This window comes from Streptopelia decaocto (genome assembly GCF_964273445.1).
Source record: "Streptopelia decaocto genome assembly, chromosome: 14".
Taxonomy (NCBI): domain Eukaryota; kingdom Metazoa; phylum Chordata; class Aves; order Columbiformes; family Columbidae; genus Streptopelia; species Streptopelia decaocto.
In genome coordinates, this window is record NC_138669.1 from 12,785,490 (window position 1) to 12,805,165 (window position 19,676).

General features: G+C 40.0%; 2 protein-coding genes across 2 annotated transcripts; one reads left to right on the forward strand and one right to left on the reverse strand.

Annotated features, from left to right (window-relative positions):
- Positions 1–324: 324 nt before the first annotated feature.
- Positions 325–2,722, reverse strand: MOCS3 (molybdenum cofactor synthesis 3). Its single transcript, XM_082065346.1, has one exon. The coding sequence runs from the start codon at positions 2,662–2,664 to the stop codon at positions 1,261–1,263; it is 1,404 nt and encodes a 467-aa protein (XP_081921472.1). The 5' UTR covers positions 2,665–2,722; the 3' UTR covers positions 325–1,260.
- Positions 2,723–2,744: 22 nt separating this feature from the next.
- DPM1 (dolichyl-phosphate mannosyltransferase subunit 1, catalytic) lies at positions 2,745–12,605 on the forward strand. Its single transcript, XM_082065347.1, has 9 exons — positions 2,745–2,902; positions 3,787–3,886; positions 4,453–4,486; positions 6,652–6,728; positions 6,838–6,863; positions 7,799–7,894; positions 8,633–8,701; positions 8,988–9,102; positions 12,218–12,605. The coding sequence occupies exons 1-9, from the start codon at positions 2,796–2,798 to the stop codon at positions 12,320–12,322; spliced, it is 729 nt and encodes a 242-aa protein (XP_081921473.1). The 5' UTR covers positions 2,745–2,795; the 3' UTR covers positions 12,323–12,605.
- The last annotated feature ends 7,071 nt before the right edge of the window (positions 12,606–19,676 follow it).

Sequence of the window (19,676 nt, forward strand, 5' to 3'; positions counted from 1 at the left end):
TCCTTGTCTTCTAAATTGCGAGAGATACAACTCTGTATTTATAAATTCACGTAACTGTTTCCTTCACAAGAGATGAAGATTATTATTGTTAAAGCCTGTGGCATGTTATAATAAAGTAGGCGGTGTGGATGTTCTCAAATTTATTTTATTAAAATACACCTTTTTGACTACTAATTATAATGATTCTATTTTTTTGCCGGTTTATAATGCAAAGATTAGTCATGACAAGTGTTTTTTTTTTTTCTCCTCAGAAAGTAAAAGAAATCCATACCTTAATTAATAAGAAGATAATTACTATGCTTAAGTGATGAGGACTCAGGCAGCTTTCTGTTGAGAAGCTATTTATTGCTCTTCCTTTTCATTCAGTTTGTCTACAAGAACTTTTCAGATGTGTGTGGCTCTTCATGCCAGTAAACAAAATAACGCAGTGCAACTGGGGACATGCTTATGAAATACACCTTTGTACTTGCAGAAGGGAGGACACACATCTGGGTTTTTTCTCACCTCCTCATCTCTCAATCTGAAATTTCCTAAGCCCTCACAAAAACATTTTGTGTTTTACAAACTTTTGGAGCTTAAACTTATGCCTTATTAACATGTAACATCAGGTTTTCCATGTAAGTCACTATGTAAATGTAAATAAACTTTTTTGCCAGCCAAGAAATGAGGATGGATGGCTCCTGAAGTTCTTAACAGAACATCCTTGCTGCAGGTGCTGTTATTTGCAGTGAGCACTTCTCCTTCATAAACAGAGAACTAAAAGGTGTTGACCGAAACAGCCTTGTCAGCATTGTCTTGGCAATTCCTTATGACAGAGTTAACAGTGCTACCGACCAGCTAGAGATGAACAGTTAGTTATATTTTATAATCACCGCACACACCGTTTCAATTTGTTAGGCGGTGAGCAACATAAGCAATAACACTTGACTGCTGTGCTTTGTCATTCTTTCAGGTTATAATTACTAATTAGGAGTCACTGTCAATGCACAATTAAGTAGTTATCCCAAGTTTTCACTATTAAATAATAACCAAGAAACATATTTCTTTAGATTTCCATGGATAATTTCACATTTTTTACAAAAATAATCAGACATTTAAAAAAAATACATAATTATTTTTGGGAAAAAAACTACCATTAAAAAAAAAACATTGTGTTTCTATCTCCTGTTTTAGCCACATAACACAGTCATTACACAGAGAAAAATGAAACCCTATGGAATTTACTATGAAAATTTCCATTTTTTTTCACCATTTGAATTTCTAATACTGAGGAAACGTTGGGTCAATTTTACTGGCCCAAGCCATGAGCCCCCCTTTAATATCCTTAGCTAACACAGAACCAAATTCTTTGACAGGTAACTCCTGCAAAATTCTTACAGCCTTCTGAGAATCGTTTCCTAATTTGCAAACAACATATACAGGAAAAGGTGTTTGGCCATTAGTTCTCTGCTTTTCTTCACAAATTCTTTTCTCTAAATGTTCCAGATATTCTTCATCTTTATCTTCTAATTTACTCAAAGGAATGTGGACAGCATGTGCCAGGCGACAGATATCCACTTCTACCTGTGGACGAACATCTAACAATACGTGAGGAACTTGCTCATCCAACAGTTTTTTGTATTCCTCTACAGATACTCTGTCTTTACTGGGCAGCAAATGTAAAGTCCTACACTTGTCTGTTGCAGAAGAACCACAAAATGCCTCATAATCCTGAAGGCAGGTGACAGACGGATTGTCACCACAAACAGCACAGTCTGGTTTCTTTGGTCTTAACTTGATATTGCGAAATCTCCCTTGGAGGGCATCAAACATTAACATGAACTGATTGAAGGAGGAACCCATTCCCGAGGCAATCTTCAGCACTTCCAAGGCCTGGATGCACCCCATGATGCCTGGCACAACACCCAACACTCCTCCATCCGCACAGTTAGTCACAGTCTCTGGTGGGGGCGGCTTGGGGAACAGACACCTGTAGCAAGGCCCTCCCTGGTAGTTGTAAACCACCAGCTGCCCCTCCAGCCTCAGCGCACTGCCAGACACCAGGGGCTTCCCAGCCAGAACACAGGCGTCATTCACCAAGTACCTGGTGGGCACGTTGTCGGAGCAGTCGGCGACAATGTCGTACTGCCGCACCAGCTCCAGGGCGGTGCGAGGGCTCAGGGCCCCGCAGTAGGGCACGTACTGCACCGTGGAGTTCAGCAGCCGCAGCGCCGCTGCCGCAGACACAGCTTTGGGGAGCCCCTGGCGGGCCTCCCCGTGCAGCACCTGCCGGTGGAGGTTGCTCGTCTCCACCACGTCGTGATCCAGCAGGCCCAGGCGGCCGATGCCGGCTGCGGCCAGGTACTGGGCCAGGGGACAGCCCAGCCCGCCGCAGCCCACCACGAGCACGGAGCAGCGGGCCAGGAGCAGCTGCCCCCGCACGCCCAGCTCGGGCAGCACCAGCTGCCGGCTGTACCGCAGGATGTCGGCGGGGCTCAGCGAGGCCTGGGCGGGCAGAGGGGGCAGCTCGCCTGGAAAGTCGGAGGTTCCCTCTTCTGTGAGCGCGGCGTTCCCTGCGGGTCCCGCCGCCAGGAGGGCGGCCAAGCGCTCCCGCAGGCCGCGCAGCTCCCGCTCCCGCCGGCCGATCTCCGCGCCCAGCCGCGCCGCCTCCGCGCTGCCCGCCATGCCTGCGGGGACAGCGCCACACGGCGTGTCACTTCCACTTCCGGCCGCCGCCGCGGCGGTTCCGGTGGCGCAGCGCGCGCTGATTGGCCGCGGCTCATCCGGCCGGTTCCGGCCGCGTCAGCGCGCCCGACATGGCGGCCGGCGGCGCCGACAAGTTCTCGGTGCTGCTGCCAACCTACAACGAGCGGGAGAACCTGCCCCTTGTCGTCTGGCTGCTGGCGCGCACGTTCCAGGAGAGGTACCGGCCGCGGGGGGAGGGGCCGGGGGGCTGGGGGCGGTGCGGGGTGAGGACCCCCCTCACTGTCGATGTGAGGTGGGGGGGAAAGTAACGGCGGGGCGGGAAACGTGCGGCATTAAAGTGTACGGAATGACATAACGTTATCTGGGGACCAGCGACAGAGCCTGGGAACGGCAGAAGATGAGCCAGGGAGGGTCAGTGGGACATGAGGAAAAGGTTCTTCCCCCAGAGGTGCTGGACACTGAACAGGCTCCCAGGGAGGTGTCACGGCCCCAACCTGACAGTGTTCAAGAAGAGACTGGACAACGTCCTCAGACACACGGGGTGACCTGTGGGTGTCCTGTGCAGGGACAGGAGCTGGATCCCACGATCCTGTGGGTCCCTCCAACTCAGGACATTCCATGATTCTGTGGTTATGCTGTGAAATACGTAACGTTTTTCACTCGGGGGGAGGGGGTGCAGCCGGCTGTTCCTAACCCATAGAGCAGGGAATGGCACTTCTCTGGGGTTAATTAGGGAAATGAAATTATACTAATTAGCAGTCTCACATGTGCTGTGATCTGTTCTGCACCAACCGCCAGGTTGAATCACCACAGAGGCGATTTTAGCTTTGTGTCCTGCCCAGTCCGAGGCTGGAGCGGAGCTGAGGAGCGGTGGGTACCGGGAGGTTTGTGCAGCGTTCGCAGCTTCAGGCTGAACCAGTGACGCGTTTTGTCACCGCAACCACAGACTGACAGCTGTAACAATAACTATAACCTGTTCCTCGAGCTGCCAGAAAACCACTTTGCATTCTCATCTTCAGTTTCGTGCCTTTCAGTGTGACATAGGTAGTGAAATTGGGTTTTCCATTTGTGCATTTAAAAAAGAAATAATTCTCATTTCAGTGGAAACAATTTTGAAATTATCATCATAGATGATGGAAGCCCAGATGGGACACAGGAAATTGCTGAGCAATTGGAAAAGATCTACGGATCAGATAAAATAGTGAGTTGTATATTCTATAGTTTTTTCCGTTTTGTTCTATTGGAAAGTACTTGATGTGCATGACCACGTATCTGTGGGTTATATCTACACACACATGAAAATCTTGACATTTATATTCAGCACTAAAAGTACGCTGCATCACTTTGGGAAACACGCCAAAATATTTGCTGTTAGTGTTTGTCATTCCTTAAAAGTGATGGTGCTGGGGAGACTGCTGTTTAGATTTATAACTGTATTTCAGATTGTGGAATTTGAAGAAATCCTGTAGTAACTAAGATGGTGCTTTCAATTTTGTTTTGTTTTGTTTTACTGCAGAACTACTAATTAAAGCTTAGAAGGGGTTTTGTTTTAAATATGATCTGATCAAATACTTGTTTAATAAAATGTTTTGTTTCTCCTGTATTTTGACAGATAAATTTATTCTTATATGTTATCTAGATTCTTAAGAATTGAAAGTACATTTAAAATATTTTAATACCTTGAAAATAGTGAATTTTAAGGTGTCACTAAAGTTAATTTAAAATTGTACTTCAAGTAATATCTGTATATTTTCATATATCCTGCAGCTTCTGAGACCTAGAGCAAGAAAGTTGGGCCTTGGTAAGTCCATAGTAACTCTGGTTAGTACTAAAAAAATAAAAGAAAGAAATCTATTGTATTCTTTGATTTATTCTGGTGTATAAAGTTCCAGAAAAAATCACAGTGAAGCCCAAAAGCAGAATATATGTTTTCATCAAGCCTAAAAAACACACAAGTTCCCCACAACCTCAAACCTGGAAACTGTGGTCACTGCAATTCTATCTAAATGTGTTTTCCCATTAACATCAAGCTGCTTCTCTCCCTCCCGTCCTCTAGTCACTGGTTACAGAATTGAGGGGTCTAGATTGAGGAGAAAAAACATAAGTTTTTCCAAGAGTATCTGCTATATTTTTCTGGAACCTACTGACTCAGAGGGGACAGTGGGACTTTTTGTGCAATCTGCCCATGTGCAGGATGCTTCAAAAATCGCACTGCAGTTTGTCCAACCTCCAGAGAAGGCTGGGATGTTTTCCTGACTGTATTTGGACAGAGCTCTTTACAGTTAATCCATTTCAGTGTGAATTATGACTATAATTAAATAAAAAAATACGTATCTGACAGATGTCCAGTGCTCAAAACTCCTGAATTATTGTCTCATCTATAACGGACATGTGAATGGAAGGTTTTGAAGTACATTGCAGAAGTTAATTGGCGTTGCAGAAATCTCACTAATTTGGGAGCCAATCTTGTACCACTGAGACTGATCATTAAAATTTGCATGGAATTATGCAGGACTGCAATTTTACAGCCCTGATGGCATATTTCACAGAATACGTAAGTGAAGTTTGTCATTATTTGCCTTAGGAAAGACAGACATCCTAGAAAGTCATAAACACCATTAAAACCTGTAGTATGTAAGCTATCCTAAAATAAAGTGGAGATATTTCCATCTGTTAAGATTCACGTTTTATCCTTATCCCTCCTCTCTTATAATAGGAATGCAGAAAATGATATAATGCAATACCTTGTTTGATTTATTGGAAATCAGTATCTGACTTTCTTGCTACATGTTTTGGTAATCTCCACTTCCATGTGCTGGTAAAACATTTGAGGTGTCTTGTGTGCCAACTCCTGCAGCTAACTAATTTCTCCAGTCCACTGAACAAAAATTCTAATTTTGATATTGAATTGTCTATTTAAATCACCTTTCTATACTTTTTTCTACATCTCATTTATCTAAGAAACTCCAAAAACCTTACAGATAGTCAATTTCGTGTTGCCTGCCTTTTCATCTTGTGTCCTAACTTGACCAGTGTTATGGATTAAAACTGACCGAATTTAAATTTTTCTTGTACCACATCTCCTATTTATGCACAGTACACACATCTGTGACGCTCCTGCTGGGTAACTTTGCAAACAACACAAAAAAGAAAGATGAGTTGTTCATTAACCAGGAGTTTGGTTTGCTGTGAAAGAGCCTGCTGAGGACAGCAGTCAAGAGTAGGGTTTTTTCAGTTTTACGTGTTCCTGATGAATTTAACAGAAAGGTTCAAGAGTAATTAGGATCAACTAAGAGTATGTGCCAGTTTTGAATCTCTGTTGTGCTGCTCTGCTGTCCTTGGGAGCAGCGCTGTCTTGAAAACTATGACTTGGATCAGAAATTCACATTGTTGAGGAAACTAATAGCAAGACTCATTCCAGCTCGTATCAAGATAGCTACACTCACTCATACAGGATGGATAAAACACAACAAAATCTCAAGTAAGAAAAAAAAGACTGTCTGCAGATTAGGTATCAGGATATAATTCAGGGTGTCAGCAACAACCCAAACTCTATATACCACTAATAGTAAATTCCGAATCTAGAACACAGGGGTTTTTAACTATAAGTGATTATTTTGTTGTGTCCCGTTTCTAGTTTTGTATGGTCCAAAGTGCCTGTGGCGCTTCTGAAAATTATAGTTCAAATAGTGACCCACTTACCAAGTCATGTTTGTGCATTTCTAGTGCAGGAGCGTTTGCCAAGGTTTAAATTTATAAAATCTAGTTCTGAAATTGTAGGGAAAAGAAAAAAAATTATTTTAATGTTTGACCAGTGATACATAATATTAAAATAAATTTTTGGGTTTTTTTGTTGATGCTTTACTAGTGTAACTTAGGGATTTTAGAAAATAAGTGAAGACTGTAGCTAAAAGATTGTATATTTTAAAAGAGTGAGGGAAATTATTTCTGTCCCATTTTCATCAGGCACTGCTTATATTCACGGAATGAAGCATGCTACAGGGAATTTTATTGTTATTATGGATGCTGACCTCTCTCACCATGTAAGTCTGTATTTTATGTGGTATGGTTTTAATCTCTTATAATTAAATTTTCATTGATTTTTTTTTCCACCCCTTACTCTTTTTTTAATCTGTTTTCGTTCCATTTCAGCCAAAATTTATTCCAGAGTTTATCAGGTAGGTGCCAATTGTAATATGATAAAATGACTCCTCAACACTTATTGTTTTGTAGTAATACCTGAAAGCTTTATATTCTTGTATAGCTGTGTAGCTGTAGTGACCAATCCGTCAAGGCAGGAATTCAAATAAAAGTTATTGGACCTCATTAGATGTGTCCCCAAATAATCCAGAAAAGTAATTAGTTCCTATCTGGAACAAAGATCCTCAAGTTTAAAGTAACAGCATGTATGACTAAGTACTTCTCTTCCTTGGAAAAGTTGTTCAGCTTTGAGAAGTATATCCATAACTGTCATCTTGTTATTTCACCCTGAGTGTGTAGGGATGTTGACTAGAGGGCCCTGTCCTCAGGTAGCTGGGGAATCCTTCTCTCCTTTGCCTGTCTCTTCGCTTCCTCTGCCTGTGACACTTGAGTTTGTGACAAACGCCCAATGGGCAGCACATTGGGGGCTGAGGGCGCAGTCTGTGTCATTTTCAACTTTCTCACTTATAGGTTTCTGCAGCAGTCAGGCACAGTGCGTACTAAGGATAGTTTCAGACTTCTTTCTGTTCCTTACTATGGCTTTGTGTAATATAAATATTTAGATGTGTATTTAAAATCATTCTGTCTTTTATACTAGACAGAGGCTTTTAAAATGCATAAGTTGTTCTTTATAAACTACTTATGAATTAGTCTATGAAATTTTATGACATAGTTGATTAAAGATAATCATAAGATTCCATTACATAGCTCTTTATAAGAGAGCAATTAACAGGTTTTTAAATGCATAATGCTTATACCCACCATAGCTATTGCTTTCCTCTCTTGTCTACTTATTTGTTCAAAGGTTTGTAAAATACAGATTTTGTACTGAGTGATTGTTCTTATTTTGAAATTTGTACTATCTTCATGCAAATATTCATTCTGTTTTTCTAATGAAATCAACTACTTATAGAAAGCAGAAAGAAGGCAATTTTGATATTGTATCTGGAACAAGATATAAAGGAAATGGAGGAGTATATGGCTGGGATTTGAAAAGAAAATTAATCAGGTTAGTGTTTTTCTAGATATTTACACATAAATTTGTTATTTAGAAATGTATAAGAATTCTGAGTACTCAAACAATAAATCTCTGTGAGCAGTACTGAGTGCTTAGACAATAGTACTAGGTACTCCAAAATTATATGAAATAATTGAAACATGCATGATTTCAAATTCCATGGTTAAAAACCCACCAAGAAAGAATGTAATTATAAGACCAGGTGTGAGAACTGGGTTGGAACAGAGGAGAAATCTGCACAGGATCAGGGTGGGACAGTTTGTCAGCTTCATCATCCAAAGAATGAGCCGAGACTATGACACCTTTGTCAAGTTTAAAAGACACATTTGGTTAGCTTCAGGATCTATAACGGTCCTTTCCTTAAACAGTAAATCACTTGCTAAACCCCTCTGTTGACACTATGATTTGTCATAAGTTAAGAATTGTCTGGCATGATCAATGTCAATAAATCACTGCTCAGGAAACAGTTACAGTGAGCACCAGGGAGAGGTTCCACCCAAAAGCCAGGAGGAAAATGACATCAAGGTTGTACGAGCACACAGAGGCTGCCATCTCGGGTTTACAGGGACTTAGAGATATTGAGCAGGTAAACTGCAAGTTTCTTCTGCAGAAAGTCTTTCTCTCTTATGCCTTATTTAAGAGTATGTGTAAGTTAATGCTAATTTGTAAGTTATTGTAAAGAACAAGGAGCACAATTTGTGTTACCAGTCTGATCTTCTTCTTTCACAGTCGTGGGGCCAATTTTCTAACTCAGGTTTTGCTGAGACCAGGTGCATCAGACTTAACAGGGAGTTTCAGGTATGGGTCTGGTTTGCAATTCATAAATTTTATTTGAAATTAAGAAACCGCTGAACAAGGAACTGCAGTAAGAACGTACCTTCTTTACTGCAGACTAAAATCTATTTGGAAAGGATATAGCAATAGTAGACTAGATTGCAAGAACTGTTGCTCCTATGACCTTACTATTTTAAAAAATCATTAACAGCAATATGCGTGATTACAGTTAAGTTTCCTACACACTACCTTGATTTCTAAAGTTCAGAAATTGTGCTCAAGGTTTCATTTTCTTTGTAATGGTTTACAGGTTGTACAGAAAAGAAGTCTTACAGAAACTAATGGAAAAATGCGTTTCTAAAGGATACGTCTTCCAGATGGAGATGATTGTTCGGGCTAGACAGTTAGGATACACTATTGGAGAGGTATAGTAAAAGTTTTGATAAGTACATGGTGCTTTCATTTAAATGTAAATACAGATTACTGGGAGCACAGGAAATTTGGTGCACTGCCAAAAAGCAGCAAGATTTTCAAATCTATATAAAGAAATTGCATGTGTAGAACTCTTATTTTCCCAACTTGTCCAGGTGGATACCGGATCTGAAATTCCAGTTACTTATTCCTCTAGCTGATAGGCTTCTCAGATCCTTCCCTCTTCCTGTTGCTATTTCTTTAGTTGCATACAATTTTAGCAGGTTCTCTGGGAAATAAGTCAAAATATACCATAAAGCTGTTCTGAGCCTTTACTCTCCTCCTTCATATGGTACAGACATCTCTAGTTAGGTCTTCTCAAATAATTTTGTTTTCTCCAGCGACCTGATTCTATTTCAAATTTACTCTGTTCTCTGTCATTTATTTCCTTATTATTTTCCAGCTTTCCAGCTATTGCAACTTTCCACTTCTGAACTCTGTGAATGTGCTGTCTACAGTCATTGAAAAGGAACTCCAAACAGTTATTAGTTCCTACATTTTCGGCACTCTGCTGCCTTTTGTATTTCATTGAATTGCTCTTGCTGGTGTCTTTAAAGATGATTCACTGGAATTCTCTCTGCAGCCAAATCTCAGAACCAGTTCTTCATCATCATTTTCATGACGCTGAATTGTCGGAGAATTCTGTTCTGTACTTCTCCCTCTAAGCCTCGTATTGCATTTCTCTGTCACCATCAGGTAGAGTATTTCTGTGCAATAAAGGAAGCTCTCTTCTTCCACCTTTCTTGCCTATGGAGCAACATCACTATCCTGTCTGTAGTTGGGGTTTGACCTTAATTTCTTTGGTCTTCACATCCAGCTGCATTCACATACTGCTTTCTAATATTGCTGAATTAAATCCTCACGTGTCTATACATCCAGATACTGAAAGCTAGGTTGAAATGAGGTTTTATTTACTATGCATTTGTCAAGGTTTAAAACAGTAAAATACACTTCTCTAGCTTTAAAAAAATGCAGTCTTGGGTTGCTTACATTTCTTCAGGCTGCTGCCACAAAGACCTTTTTTCTACATGTTATTTGATCCCACCACTTGTTGGTTTACATGCCTCTACTGGTTGTATAGCATCAAATATAAGCTATTTGTCTTCAGTTCTAAGCCTGATGGACAGTCTTCGCTAGGCCTGATGTCTCGCTGTTAGTGTGGAGACGTGGGCTCTGTTTTGTGGTGGTCAGTTATGCCATCCTCTGCAACTCATCCGTTACATTCTCAAGTAAGCATCGTCTTCCCTCCTTTGGTTTCTCACATGTGGGAAGAGTTCTCTCTAACGTCTGAAGAGTTGCTTCATTATTCTGTTTGGCCTTGTCTTTAAGATTTCCTTTGTGATATCTGCAACAAACCTGACTGTGTTCAGATTGCTGATGCAGACCTATAAATAAGACTATCATATTTTTACTGTTCTGTGTGTCATCTGTATATTTTAACTTCCTGGGCGAGAACAATTTTCCATCAAGTTTCAAGTACATTGATATGGTATTTTCCCGTCAATACTTATGATCTTGATATACCTTATAATTATCCAAATAGTAATACCAAAATTCCAGAAGAGGTGACCCTTGCATGTCTAATTCCTGGTTTGCCAGGGCTGCAACCCTACAGGCAGAACAGGAGTTTTTATGCAGTTGTAAAATGTAGATACAGTTGTGAGGGTGAAATATTTCTTGAAGATGAAGCTTGAAACCTGCCAGCCTAAGAGGAACTAATAGCTGATGAGATGAACTGACACAAACTATACCTGAATAGTCTTGTATGCATTTCTCTTTCATTCTGCCGCACTTCTTCACCGTATGTAAACATCCCCCAGTGCATGGAATACACTCTTTTGAAAAGGCTTCCTTTAAGACTAATGATAAAACTTCTTATGCAAGAAATGTGAAGTCCAGCAACAACACAAAAGGTTAATTCCTATACTGAAGGGAAAGACTGGATACCTCTTATTAGATGAGGTATTAACCATTCTTCCCCACTGGTTGGAAAATGTCACCTCTGACATCCTGCACTACATATTCAGCAGTTTCTGTCTGTGCCCCCTAGATCATCCATCTGTAGTTGCCAGGACGTTTCCTGGGATCATCAAAGGGACCCTGCTTAGGAAGCCAGAGTCACTGCTAACTCTGTCTGCATCCTGCCTGGGGTATCTTCTGACTGTCGTCTTGACTGGGGTTTCTTCTGCCATGGACTGATGTGCTAGAATAGTGAGAAATCCTCAGTCCTGGTGCAGATGCAAAGGTGTGGTGATTTTTGTGGTCCACTTGCCAGATGATTTCTGGTTGAAGCTGCCAGCAGAACACCAAGCCAATTATTTAATGACTTTTGCAAATGCAATTATTTTAGCCCCTGAAGTATTTCAGTTTTGCATACAAACATAAAAGGAAATTCTTGAATATTCTAATACATTGTTGGCAGAATGTCCCATCATACGTCATTTGTACGTGGTTGAATTACTGAAAAGCAGCGTGTTCCTAACCTTTTAGGAGTAGTGAGTTCATCTGGACAGCATGATCACTTCAGTAAGAAAACCAAAATTAGTGGTTTAAATGCCCTTTAATCCTGTAAATAATCTGTAAAATTATCAAAGACTAATAAAGACAGGTATTGTTTGTAAAATATGCACTAACTGCCGTATTCAGATGTCATCTTGCAGCCAGCGGTGAGGTTGAGCAGAACGCTGGTTCACGGTGGCAGGAGATTTTTGCCTTCCCAAGGCACTGACTCATTGAATTGAGCTAACGAGGAAAGTGGTGAAGGTTCATTTTAAGCCCCCAGGCTTTAGTGCACTTCAGCTATTAGGTTTGTTCCGACTGGTTTATCATCCAGCCACTGAGTAATGTCTTTGGATCATCTTTAAAGGTGATAAACCAATTAATTCCATGCTCCCTAGCTAGGGGGCATTATGAAAGCCACTGGTAAGAACTGACGCAAAGGAAGCTAATCTGATTCTTGCCTTCTTCCCATGCCTAAACATGCTGTAGTTCAAAGGCCATTCTTTTGTTTACAGAATATCTGATTATTTAGATTTTGAACCTTAAAAATAGTTTTGCTTGTTTCAACAGGTTCCTATTTCATTTGTGGACCGTGTCTATGGAGAATCTAAACTGGGAGGCAATGAAATCGTTTCCTTCTTAAAGGGACTCTTGACCTTGTTTGCTACAACATGATAGTTTATCCTGAATTAACTTCAGTAGGAAAACATTTTCTGATATCTGTGGGTTTTAATACATACTAGCAGAAGCTTGATAATTTGTGTGGTGACCAGAAGACCTGCTATAAACTAACAATTAAACAAACTACCAATAATAAACTAAATATATTGTGTCCCAAAATGCTCCGTTCCAAATAAATGAACTGTATGTTAAACTAAAAACGAATAAAGACTAATGCTCTATTCTATTTTTGTAAAAAAGGAATGAAGTCTTAATAAAGAACAAAAAGCTAAATGACCTTTTGCATTTAGAAATGAATCATTATTCAACAGAAGCTAAAGATGATTGTGAAATAAAGACAAGCAAAGATAAAAAAATGACAGAATTTCTCTTATCTTTGTTCTGTGTTTTGCAGATAGCATTTTAAACATCAACCAGTTAGTTCCCTTTCTTTCCTCAGCGCATACGTACATGTAGCTTAAAACAGATATATAGAAGGGTTTCTACAGATCTCATGATAGCTTGTGCAGTTTAATAGGAAATACAGATGAGTACAGTGATTTGTTCTTTGTAAAACTGTTCCTAGACTGGCAAGGATGTTCTTTGGATAAGAAACAGAATCGTAAGTGTGGAATAATTTTGTATTCTGTGTGTTTGTCCAGAAGAAGATGATTCCCTTTTCCTATTTTATTTAGAAACAAAACATTTTTAGAGTAAAACCAGGAGTATGACATCTCACCCAACTTTAGGGTGCCAGAAGACCCGATTCACTTCCCTGAAGACTTCTGAGAAATTTTTCATATGTCAAATAACAGTTTGCAACATGAAATCTGTATTTGTTCCAGTCCCAATGAATGAAACTCAGAGTAATACCATTGTTTTTTCACTCTTTGATATAACCAGAACTCAGAAATCATGAAGCCCTTGCAACCAAATATGCACTTGGAGTGAGGGGGGAAGAACCAAGCTGGAATTTTAAATTATTTTGATAATGGTTTTTGTATATATTAAAAAAACTCTTCATTTTTTGAGGGGTGTGGGTATAGTTCTGTGGGTACCTGTATCAGAAAATCAATGGTAGGAGAGGTAAAACAACAAATGTATTAAAAATTACAACTGTTTAACTTCTGTTTGTCTGCATTCCTTTAGTACACTAGATAGAGCTGTTAATTTAAATAAAATTAAATTAAATTTTAAAATAACCAAACACCAGAAAGTCTGTAGATAAATGATAAATTAATATTTGAGATAGTTATTTACCACAGTCAGTGACAAAAATTAATTAACTTTAAAACTAAAGGTTATATTCTAGTGAACTCTTTTAGAGATATTTGCTTGTTCTTTACCAAAGTTGTACAGATTCTGATATTTTTTCTTTTTTCTGAGTATTCAGAGCAAATGATTCATATTTAATTTGTTTTAAAATAATTTAAGAATGTAGCTAGGTTTTGAATCTACCTGTAACTGGATTACAGTGACTTAACTGTACATTTTGTGTCATTTGCCTGTACTTTTCCAGCACATTATATATAATTTCATTTGGTGCAGGCTAATCGGATCTAATAATTTATACAGAAATAAATCTCTGGGTATTAAGGGCCACTGAAATCTCCAGTGAATAGATTTCATCTATTTAGGTTTCACTGGGAGGTTTCATGGCTAAAATAAACATTTTAAGTTGCAAATAGGTACAGGGTTTTTAATGACCAAATAGTGAGGGTATTAGACATTTATTCAAATGTACATGCTACTGAAAACCATTTGCTAGAATACAAATTGTGCATCAGCAAGATAATATTTTTCTCCAACTTCTATGTAATGATTTATAAGTAAAGTCCATTATATTGGTTATTCATGATCTAATTGCTGTGAATTAGGGTTTAGCTTTTAGAATGTGCATGCCTACTTTTTAATTATGAAAATTACTTGGTAAATTTCCTTCACTGATCTATTTATGAGATTGTGTTTCAAGGAAGGTGCTTTTACATATAAATTAGGATCATACTATGTGGCGTATTTTGTATGCTCCAGCATGTAAAAGTTTGAAACACTATATTCAGTTTTTAGATAAATAGGTAATATTTTTAATTATTATGAAAGGTCACGGTATGTATGTAAGTTATCAAGAAAGAAGAGCTATAAGGAAATGAAGTGCTTCGTATCAGGACATAAGTGGATACTCTACAATACTTCTTGACACAAAAGGTCACAAGAGTGAAACTGATTTCAACAGCCTGCACCAAGGTACTTGTGGGCAGCACTACTGAAGGGAACGAATACACGGGCCCAGGGGAAGGAGCCAGAAATAATAACATGCAGGCTTTCCTTGTGTTAGTGGAATAGATACACACACATATATTTCTTCAAAAAAAAAAGAGAGGGGGGCTGGACTGCAGATAACTTGGTGCATGTGAATGGACTTTCAAAACTTGTCTTACAGTAAATTTTAAAAGCCTGAGGCTCAGAAGAAGTAGCTGCTGTTTGTGCACTTGTAAAGGGAGAATCATAAAATAGCATTCTGTTAATGCTGTTAGAAAAAAAAGATACTGAATCTTTGCCCAGAACTGGCCTAAATAACCTCTCCTTCCTTTCTTCCTTTCCCACATACATCTCAGCCTGCAGTACTTTCTTCCCAAGGAGTTCCTCCACTGAGGCGACTAAACGCATCTGGTTCTAAAGTATTCCCTGTCTTTGGGCACTTCGATGTGGCCCTGCAGAACCTCACCAGTGCTCCAGCCCTGCTCTGTACAGAGGAAAACATTGCAAAACAAGCTCTAAGGCTGCATTCTGTTGCTGACCTTTCTCTTGCATGCACTGCTGTGAGAGCTCATCAAAAATGAATATAATACTGTGACCGGTGTTCAAAGCTCTAATAGAGGTCGTTCTTTAATAAAGCTGTTCTCTTTTTAGCAAATAATGGGATGAAATAGCCATCCCTTAGTGCTGCTTAAACTGTTTTTTACTTTTTTGAACGTAAACTCTTTGAGTTGCTTGAATTTGTTCTCAGTTTTTTTTAATCAAGCCTCTTTGTATTTGAAGACCACTTATGTAAATTCTTAACACAAACCCAAAAATTTTAAAAGAACATGTAGAGGAAGAATGGCTTATGATGCGAGAAGGAAGTTACGCAGGAATGGCTGTACTGTCTCCTACAGTGCTCAAAATGGATGCAGAACGAAAGCAACTAAGAAACACGGCCAGTATGATCTGTGCCCAAATACACCAACAGTCAGCAATACAGTGTCTTGTGGAGACAGAGGTCAAGGTCTGGATCATTTAATGATTCCTTGTGTTTTCTAAGGATTTGATTGTTTTTTAAATTTTTCCCGTTTGCCTTTCATTATTATTTGATAGACCCTAGTTATCCCCTCATCATAGTTAGTCTTGTCACTTTCAATTTCCTCAGACAGAAGCCACACCACACATTGCTATTCTCAAAACGTTAGTAGCAGACTATGGTAGAACAACAGTTCTATAATCTCTAGAGATCAGGTGCCTAGAACTCCATACAACATCTTAAATATTCATGTACTAGGGATTTATACAGTGGCATTTCAGTTTTCAGTTCCTTTCTTAGTAACATTGCAATACTCTATGTGCCTTGTTTTGGCCACCACAAAACACTGCCTTAACATTTACAGAGAATTTTTCATTTTATGTACCTGGTTTTACAGTTCCACATAAATCAGCTTTCCTTAATTACATCCATATTCATTTCCTATGAAGGCACAAATACTCTGCTAATGTACTTTATTATACTTTCGTAGGAATCTGTGTCTGCAAGCACTCAATCATTTGGCAAGAACAGGAGCTTTAATTCCTTCCTGACTTAAATCACTATATATCATGGATATATTTGGTCGGGCATGTTCAATGAAGAGAGAGAAGAAGGTAACACACATTTTGCAGCAGTAAAACTCACCTTCCCCTGAGCAGCAAACTGATTACCTCCGCGGGCAGACAGTCAAGGCTCTGGGAAGGTCTCTCGTTCTGTTGTTGTGGGCTAGAAAGTCAACATGATGTATAAAAAATCTTACGCAGCAGGTTCAGTTGTTCAAACCCATTAGAACAGCCAGAGCACGTGCTAAATGTCAAGTGTATAGTTCCAACAAACCTGAGGTTAAAATCTGCGTTGTGGAGTTTTGCGTGGAGTATCATTAGGATTATCTTTGACCTAAGTTTGGCTCTTGCACTCTGGTTTGCGAGTGTTTCTGAACGCAGAGCCCCAGTCAGAGCTCTGCTGGGTGACCTATGCAGCCCTGTATTAGTGTGAAGTTTTTAATCGGACAATCCGAAGCCCGAGATGAAACACGTAACTGGGGGCTACTAAAACTGATACCAGCTCTTGTGCAAGGACTAAGCAGCTGATCAGCCCAGGCGCACAGACTGGGAGCAGCTGTGGTCTCCTGCCGCCCCAGCAGCCCGGCCTCAGGGCGTGCAATACAGGCTCGTGCCCTGCGGGATGCATTCTGTCACTCTAGCCAGATGCAGATTCCAGTTTGTAATTCACAAGGTCAAGCAGTTTCATCCCTCTGACCTAGATCATTATTATTCTGAAGCTGAGACAACCACTCCAGACAGCCAAGGCCTAGTTAACGTATCCAACTGAATGTGAAACCAGTATCAAAATGAGATCCCTGGCTTATCTGTTTTGGGTCTTGTACGTGCAGATTTGTCTGATCTGAGGCTTTAATCTGAGCCAGCAACAAAGATGTCCCCAGTTGCCAATATAAGCACTATAATAAAACATATTTTCCAGTGGGCTGTGTACAAAGCCAACTGCAAGGTTGCACAACCTTCTACATATCAACAGTAAAAAATAATGATGACTAATCAGTAATATTTATTTAAGGGCCTATCAAGATTCCAAGTATAAGCATGGATTGAAATCTTGGCACAAATGAATGAAATGACAGATTGCCTACTGAGTTCAATACATTGATGACTTCAGCAACAGCTTTTCAACCGTTAGCATTCCAGAGCTGTAGGCAAATGTTAACACGAGGATCAGCATGAACAGAGTATAGGCAGATGAGAGGATTGCTTACCAAATTTTATCATTGTTTTATGACATATTACCTCCAAGGTGTCAAGCTGTATGAGACATGAATAAAGAAGGTAATTGCAGAACTTCTGTAAAGCACAGAAACTTTCTGAGCATCATTTCCTCTTCTTACAGTGATTGTTACTGTTTCGGGGGAAATATATTGGGACTGGAGAGAAGGAAACTGAATTGCAAACTAGATCTGAAAACTCAGCCCTTGAGAGGGGCTTTCACCAAAGCAGCAGTGGAAACAGGTCACAACAAGGAAGGTTATCCCTGCAAGGTTAGTTGCACTGACCAACAGAAACTAGTGTCAATGCTGCATCGTAATAAAAACAAAAACAAAACCACCTTGTGTTCGGCTCACAAATTTCTTTCCTGTTTTGACTTGTTGCAAACATGTCACACCCCTGGGAGATGAACACAGACAAAACCACAGCTGAGAATGTGACGTTTCCTGGGAAGCTGAGAATGAGTCTCTCGCTCCTAAAATGTGGTGCCCTCAGGAAGGGGAAAATCTGAGCACCAAATGATACTTGTACTTTTGTTCCAGAACAGGAAAGATCTTGACTGAGCTCCTATAGCCACCGCTTGAGGATGCTCTGGGGTCCTCTGTCCCACTGCGCAACTACTGGGGGAATACCCAGGAAGAAAATAACCAGATTTACTTACTACATGGAGAATTTCATGTCATGACTGCAATGTGTTTGCAGAGCTCCCGTTTCCAGTCCAGTTTTCCATTCTGCTTGCAAAGAAGGCGTAAGGGAGTACTTTTGATGGGTGGATCCTGTCAAAATAATTATATTACTTATTGTAAAATGCAGGGGAGGTAAAAAAGACAAGCTGCTTGAAAGTGATAAATTATTGAAATACTGAACTTAGGCATTTTTAAAATTTTAATCAATGTCTTTCATTAAGTAAATCCCATCTGAATCCAGTGTTTCTTAAAGCATTGACAACATGTAAGACATCAATCCTATTTCCACAGAAAGAATGCGGTTTGTCATGGCAGCACAGTGTCACCTCCAAGGAGATGACACTTGACTGACCAGCTTCCCAGTGAAATTTAAGCGTTGCTTATGACATAAATTTCTTACGGGTCTAAGGGATCAGCCTTTCCTTTCAAGTTAACTCAACCAACTCAGCAAACCTACCTTAAACATCGCTAATCGCAGACCTGCTCAACATGATTATCTTCTTAAAACACAAGGAGAAAAGGAGAGTACTCAATGTCAAAGGGTAGTTTTTCCCTACTTTCATCTCAATACAGGCTAAATTTGATTCCTTCCTGCTGACTTTTCCCAAAGACATCTTCATGGAAGAAGGTTAGAGAACGCTGACAGACGGTGAAGTGTCTGAACAGCATCAGGGCTGGATGGTCTTAAAGATCATTATGATCTTAATGCTGGTGTGGATTAATTTACTTGTCTTTATTATACAATTAATTATGTTAGGTGCTTAAAGCCATTGATAGCCATCTTAATTGGTTTGCATTTGAATCAAAACCAAACAGTACAATTATGAATGTGGGCACAATTATGAATGTGGGCACCATTTTGAGGTGAATCAGTGGCACAACACATCCTCAATCATACCTGTTCAACCTGGGAATGCTGTCTCCCCTCCGGCATTAAATGTTTAGTCTCTTACAATGCTATGGTTTTACTGATTTTTCTAGTGGCTGTAGTCTATTGTGAGAAACAACACCCACTTCTGTAACATTAAAAGTATATTAAGACTATTATAATCAACTGTTGTTTCATTTTGTTCGACTCACTCTATACACACAGGAGAATCTGGACTCAAGTCTTCTTTTCTCCTTCTTGCCCACTGCTTGAATTTTTCCTTTAAAATGAACCTTTTAATACAAACTTTGTATTATTCTCATCTTTCTCTTCTAACTCGCTGTTGACACCTGTCACAGTGCACAAACCATCACAAAAACCCTCACCGAACTAAACGAGCACAAGGTCTTGCCCATCAGGTGAGGTCTGCTTTCCACACACACCGCTTCATCCTTCCCCCAGTTTGGCAGCCCTGTCATTGCAGACATTACCCTGAAGCAGGTACTGGCTCACGTTTGCCCAACCTGCTGCTGCTCATTATCCTTCCCTCCTGTTCTTCTCTCCTTTGCCTGAAAAACTGCCTGCATCACCCATCTTGTGCACTGAGTGGGTATTTCCTCCTTCCGATGCTCTTCTCTCTGTCCACATCTAATGTATCTCCCTCTCGCACCAAATTCCAGTTTCTGAACTCTTCACAAATTGTTTTCTACCCTCTTCTTGGTCTCAGTGATGTGCTGGGTGCCACCATCATGTCTGGAAA